General features: G+C 51.1%; 1 protein-coding gene across 1 annotated transcript; it reads left to right on the plus strand.

The window, feature by feature from the left end:
* Positions 1-3,200: 3,200 nt before the first annotated feature.
* LOC124662719 (phospholipase A1 EG1, chloroplastic/mitochondrial-like) lies at positions 3,201-4,556 on the plus strand. The gene has a single exon (XM_047200525.1). The coding sequence runs from the start codon at positions 3,201-3,203 to the stop codon at positions 4,554-4,556; it is 1,356 nt and encodes a 451-aa protein (XP_047056481.1).
* The last annotated feature ends 2,481 nt before the right edge of the window (positions 4,557-7,037 follow it).

Consider the following 7,037-nt stretch of genomic DNA (forward strand, 5'->3'; position numbering starts at 1 on the left):
CTCCATATTCATTGTTAAATTAAACAATGATATATTTAGCCTTTTGTTAGAAGCTGTCACAATGTTAAACTTTAGAACTCATCTAAATACAACATAGAATTCTTCTAGCCCACTATGCTACCTTTTAATAAACACCAACCTAATTAGGATTGAAATTCAACTAGTATAGGTGTAAGTCATTACAATGATTTGTTTATCAGTACTGCATAAAAAAAACCTTAGTTCTTATAAAGCACTTGGGAATACTCTTATTATCGTCTAATGATCATCACATGAATCACTCTGGTATATTCTGGTAATACTTAAGAGAATAGGACATCTAATTGTGTACATATCGTGGCATTCATTATCTAAAATCACCTATTTATTTTTACTCATCGAGGGTTAAGCACACTCAAGTCTTGCTAAAAGTCCATACGACTAGAACACTTTATTGAGGTTTCCATATTGAATTACTTCAATATTTCTACTATGTACTTCAACTTAACCTTATCACGTGTTTCAATCTATCTTCGTAGATCTTGATGCTCAATATGGTTTTACTCTATATTGTTCTATAGAAGTATTATTCCAGTGAAACTTTTTAATTGAGCCATAAAGATACATCATTTCCAATCAAAGATATGTTGTTCACATAAAGTATTAGAAATGCATCTCAGTGCTCCCACTTAATTTCTTGCAAATACAGACATGCATCTTCACCGTTTCTGATAAAATTAAAACTCTTTGACTATTTCATCTAGTGAAGATTCTAACTCCATGATGGTTACTTATTCCATTGAAGTTTGCCTCCCTATCTAGCATTCTATGGACTAAAAAAACTCTTGATTGTATCTTGCATACATCTTGATTAACACTCCTATTAAGAAATGAAGTTTTGCTTTCCAACTGTCATATATCAAAATTGATGTATGCAGTGATTGTTAGAATAATCCACGTAGGCTTTAAGCATCGCTATGGATGATCTAATTTTATTGTAGTGAACTCCTCGAACTTTGCGTAAAAAATATTTCGACGGGTCAAGCCCTTTAAAGGGTATGACATCCACAACTATTTATTTATAGATCCATGTACTTTCAAAAAGCTTCAAGTCTTCGGAGGGCTAAGTTTAATTTTATTATGGATACTATCTTGGATTCGTGGCATTTAGCTATTTAACGGATTTAGGGCCCATCACAACTTTCTTGCATGTAGTTGGTTCATTATTGGTAAATAACAATCCTCAAATCTTGTATTTGATTACAAATTCAACCACACTTACGAGGTTCAATAGTTACATCGATTTTCATGGCGACAACACTTTGTAGGCACGGGAGCAATAAGAGCTATGGCCACCTCCAAAACCATTTCCGACGCAGCGCTACTTTTCTGTTCCGAAAATTATGTATTCGTAAGCTTAGTGACCGTATTGAAAAGTGTGTGAAGTTAGAGTACCCTTGGTGTATTTTACTCCTTAAAATGGTTAGCTGCAGTTGGAGGCGACTGATTAACAGAATTTTCAAGAAACGGATGACAATCAGAAGATCAAAGTACGACGTACTTGAAACAGGCACAGGGGCTTGCAAAGGACAGGGCCACGTCGCCCTGCGTTGACCATCGGCAAGGTCACGGTTGGGCGCTAAACGTCCTCTCCCAGGAATTAATCGTCGTCGTCGCAGAACCAAACCCAAAAGAGCTTTCGGGCTAAGCATGGGCGGACGTCACCGGCCAACCGCCAATGAATCCCCAAAGGCTTGGGCGCGCGCGGCCGCGGCGAGGCGCGTCCACGACTCCACGTCCCCGGCGTGGACTCCGTTCGCCCACGTAGGCGCCGCGACGACCTCAACCGGCTCCTTAATTGCGCCATTAAGCCCTCGCCGGAGCTTTTCGGCATCAATTCGTTGGGTGCGGCGTCGGAGTAGCATCAGTGGTACAGTATGGCGGACGACCTTGATTCGGGGGGCCTCCGACCGACGTCCTCGCCGACGTGCGCGCCGCGGTGTGGCACTCAACGGTGTCCCCGTAGGTTCCAGGCAATCTGAGAGATTACCGACGGAATTCCCCTTGTCTGGTTCAGGTTTAATCAGATTGGGCGCGGAGAGCGGTCGTCATTGCAGAAGGTTTAATCATACCGGGGCAAAACTAGGCGACAGCATTCGCTAACCATCCAAGCAATGTCTGATTGTCGGCTCTCTGTTTTGTTTCTAACCTGAAAGAAACCCCACACAGTTTATGCCGTGTACACTGATATGGACCGTCGTCACTGTAAGTGCACATACGTTTTGTGTACCTGCAAGCAAGCAAAATCAGTGTCAGTGTAAATGTAAATCAGTGCAGTACTAGCAGCCATCTAACTGACGAACACAGGCTCTGAAGAACAAAACACCCCTTCATCGAATATCTGAAGGTAAAACTGTGTAGTACTAGCAACTAGTATCTCACTGATCACCACAGTACCTGAAGGTAAAAAATCACTCCTTCAGGTTTCATCTCGGGAGCTCGACGCTGGCTCCTCTGCCTCCACTGAGGTAGCAGCATCCATCTGTCTGAAGCCATTAGTTTATGTGATCCTGAGAGACCCAGGCAGGATCCAACCAGCCAACCCAATCTGAGAGATTCCGTTCCTCCTTGTCACGACTGATGAGTTCCTTGAATAATATATAGAGTATGATTGTTGGTTGATTATGACCTAGGAAACCTCGCCTCAATCCGAACAGAAGCTAGTCCCGGTCCGGTCAATCGCTGGCCGAACACTCTCCGATGAAAACGATTTTTCCCACCGCAGTCAAAAACCCACGAGAGTTTCAGAGGCCCAATCGCTAGCAAGTCGTCGTCTTCATTCTCTCGAGCTCTTTTGATTGAATACGGTCAGCCAGTTGAGGTGTGGGGAGAGAGGAGGGGAGGTGGTTATTATTCCAAAAAGGCGCGCAGCGGCAGCCGCAGCAGCTTCCCCTGGCCGTCAAACTGGGATACTCGATCACTGTAGCTTCTTCCCGCGCGCGCGCGCGAGCGAGAGCGATGGAGGGAGATTGAGACATGCGTGCAAGCCACCGCGAGCTGAGTTGTCCCTCCGCTCCGCCCCCTTTATATGCTCTCCCGCCATCGCGCCCCATGCATCAACACCATCATCACTGCCATTCTCTTCCTCCCCCCGCCTCTCCTCCCTCTCCTCTATGGTCTTCGCGTTCCCACGGCCTCCATCGCAGCGCAACAGCTAGCTCATGGCCTTCGCCACCACCGCCGCCACATCATCAGCAATGGCGCAAACGCCGCAATGCGCCAAGCTCCCCGGCGCGACGAGACAGTCCAGGACACGATCAGCAGTCTGCAGAGCCGCGGCGACGGCCACGGCGCCGGGCAGCGCCTCGACGTCCGCGCCAGCGGCACTCGCGGCTTTAAACGCGAGACGCGGCGCGCGGAGGACGGCGTCGTCGGTGGCCGCCATGTGGAGGCAGCTGCAGGGGTGCGACGACTGGGAGGGCCTGCTGGACCACCCGGTGCTCCGGAGCGAGGTCGCCCGGTACGGCGAGCTCGTCGACGCCTGCTACAAGGCCTTCGACCTCGACCCGGCGTCGCGGCGCCACCACAACTGCAAGTACGGCAGGGAGCGGATGCTGGAGGAGGTGGGCATGGCCGGCGCCGGGTACGAGGTCACCAAGTACATCTACGCGGCGCCCGACGTCATCACCGTGCCCACCATGGAGGCCTCCATCAGCGGCCGCGGCCGCTGGATCGGGTACGTGGCCGTGTCCACCCCCGAGATGACCCGCCAGCTCGGCCGCCGCGACGTGCTCGTCTCCTTCCGCGGCACCGTCACCCCCGCCGAGTGGCTCGCCAACCTCATGAGCTCCCTCGAGCCCGCGCGGCTCGACCCCTGCGACCCGCGCCCGGACGTCAAGGTCGAGTCCGGCTTCCTCGGCCTCTACACCTCCGCCGACAAGACCTGCCGCTTCGGCGGCGCCGGCAGCTGCCGCGAGCAGCTCCTCCGCGAGGTCTCCCGCCTGATCGACTCCGCCGACTCGCGCTCCTCCGACACCAGCGTCACCCTCGCCGGCCACAGCATGGGCGGCGCGCTGGCCACGCTCCTGGCGTACGACCTGGCGGAGCTCGGCCTCAACCGCGCCGCGCCTATCACCGTCTTCTCCTTCGGTGTCCCGAGGGTGGGCAACGCGGCGTTCAAGGCCCGGTGCGACGAGCTCGGCGTCAAGGCCCTGCGCGTCGCCAACGTGCGCGACCCGATCACGAGGATGCCAGGCTTCTTCCTCAACGAGGCGACCACTGGCGCGGCGATGCTCCGGCCGTGGGCGGGATCCTGCTACACGCACGTCGGCGTGGAGCTCCCGCTCGACGACATCTCCAGCGTCGCCGACCTCACCACCGTGCACAACCTCGGCACCTACATCGCGCTGCTCAGGAAGCCCAAGCAGGCCGCGGCCAGAGCGGACGACGGCGGCGGCGGCGGCGCCGTGATCGGCAGGGTGCTCGACTTCGTGGGACGGCGCGGCGCCGGCGCAATGCCGTGGCAGGACGCGGCTCTGCAGATGGGCGGCCTAGTGCAGACGCTCGGCCTAATCTGAACAACTGTGATTAATTAGGAATTAACCGACTGATGATCCTCGTACAAGATTTTTTTCTTTCTTTCGAAAGATTCAATCAATGATCATTCTTTCGTTGATTTTTTTTTGTACAGATCAAATCGTACATAAATAGAGACCAAATACAAAAAATTCTTTCAGTTCATTGCCTCCAGCTCTGCTTCTTTCTTCAGATTCAGAAAAACACACTGACAGTGCCGCTGTACAGTAGTGATCACGCGATTAGTTCCAAAGACATAAACGGAAAGCCCGACATGATCCGTTCGACGCCCGAGAGTTCCCTCGGACTCGCCAAGCACCGCCTGCCACGTCAGCGTGGCATGATTCGCGTTCAATAGCTTTCCACATCACACGGATGTACGAGAAGGGTTTACCAAAATCTTCGGCGCAACGCCGACCGTTCGATCCGGGACGAACGGCCTGGCTGATGCTTACCGCTAACTGGGATCGCCCATTCCATCGGAATTCTGTTCCGTTTGCTAAAAATATGCCGAACAGCTTACTGCAAATGACTGCCTCGGTGTCAGTTCGTTGCTTGCAAATATGTGACTCCGGTGATCTGGCACAATCATCGAACTTTCTGTTTTCTTCTTTCAGCAAAGAAAAAAAGCAGGTTCATGTAGCATGCGCAAGAATGACTGGAGAATTTCGACCCATTTTTTTTTTCCTTTTCCGGATCATGACGTCCGTGGAATAGAAGGTACATTAGCACATAGTAATCCACTGGATAGTAAGATAATAACGCACAACCTTATGACTCAAATCTCAATTGATTACACAAAGCTACAAGTAGAGGAAAAAAAGAACAAAAAGGAAAAATAATCCCGCCGAACTGAACATAACCAATGGCTACAATCACACCGCAAAAAAAGGTTCTGCGAAAACGATGGCAAGAGAAATCATATTCGTAGTGTGCCACGAACAAAGGGGCGGATTCAAATATAGGAAGGCAGCATCGCCAAACTATCGATCTCAATCTTAATCCAATTAAGCATACCACCTTCCTATCTTTACACTAGCTGCATTGTGGGAGTGCTTGTTAATTTTGCAAGCATATATGCATATCCATATATCCAAGTCCGGTAATAGCGGCTCGTACCTCAAAGCTCTTCTCGTCATGATAATTTATTTTTCGTGCATTTTAATAGTATACAGGTGCGAAACTTGGGAATATAGGTGCTATCTTTACGTCAGCGTGGCATGATCGGCCTTCAATAGCTCTCCACATCACACACGGATGCATGAGAGGGGTTTACCAAAATCTTCGGCGCGACGTCGACCGTTGGATCCGGCACGAACGGCTTGGATGAAGATTCCAGCTAATAACTGGTATCGCCCATTCCATCGGAATTCTGTTCCGTTTGCTAAAAATTGTGGCGAACAGCTTACTGCAAATGACTGCCTCGGTGTAAGCTCGTTGCTTGCAAATGCGTGACTCCAATGATCTTGCATAATAATCAAAGTTTCTGTTTTCTTCTTTCTGCGAAGAAAAGGGATAGTGCTGATAATTTTACGGAGGCTCAAACATTCTGAACCTCCGGATCTAGCAATCGACACGTGTCCCGTGGGACCGCCCAGCCACACGGAGACGTTCCACGCTCCTAGAAAAAGAAAACCACATAACATTCTCGCGTCCTCGCTCAAAGCGCAGAACCAGCTCCGGCACATGCCTCCCTCACATGGAAGCACGCCCCATGAGAAACACTACCACCCAACTTGCAGCATCCTGGCGAACTCCGGCGAGCAGCACCGCCAACACCCCTAGCAGCACCAGCGACAACCCTTTGCAGCTCATGTGCCGCCCCCTTGCAGCTCCATCGGTAGGAGCTCGGGGCAACCGGTGACTCTCCTTGCAGCTCCACCGCCGACGGCTTGCAGCTCCCCGTTGACCTTTTTGCAGCGGTGTTCGCGCGGCGAGACGCGGCGCTGCACCACCGCGCCCAATAGTCTGGTGGAGAGCCCATAGCATGGCACCACCGCGTTGGTACTCGCCATGTCGCACCTTGCAGGTTTAGACGGGGAGAGACAATGCTGAGCATGAGCAGTGTTGGGCAAGAAACGACGGCGAAATGGGCTGGGGTCTCGCCAGCGGGGGTGGGGGGGGGGCAGGGGTTTCTACGGGCCGAGAGAAAAGGGGAACTGATGGAGAAGAATGTATCACAAAAGATAAGGCATCGCTGCATCGTGGTGGGTCTACCGGCGCTGTCTCACCTAGAGGGAAGCTACGTGTCACGTGCACATCACGCGATAAAAAGCAACGGGCTAGTCGGAGGCACGGAGCCACGCAGCCTCCGAAGGAAACCAATCATTTTCCAAAGAAAAAAGGCAGAAAAAAGTAGTCTCATGTAGCATCCGCAAGAATGAATGGAGAATTTTGACCCATTTTTTCTTTTTCAAGATAATGACGTCCGTGGAATAAAAGGTACATTATCAGATAGTAATCCGCTGGCTAAGATAATCAGG

Source organism: Lolium rigidum, chromosome 6 (assembly GCF_022539505.1).
Source record: "Lolium rigidum isolate FL_2022 chromosome 6, APGP_CSIRO_Lrig_0.1, whole genome shotgun sequence".
Taxonomy (NCBI): Eukaryota; Viridiplantae; Streptophyta; class Magnoliopsida; order Poales; family Poaceae; genus Lolium; species Lolium rigidum.

What these genes read in the sequence shown, in the direction of transcription:
- LOC124662719 (XM_047200525.1), top strand. Translation starts at nt 3,201, where the DNA reads ATGGCCTTCGCCACCACCGCCGCCACATCATCAGCAATGGCGCAAACG.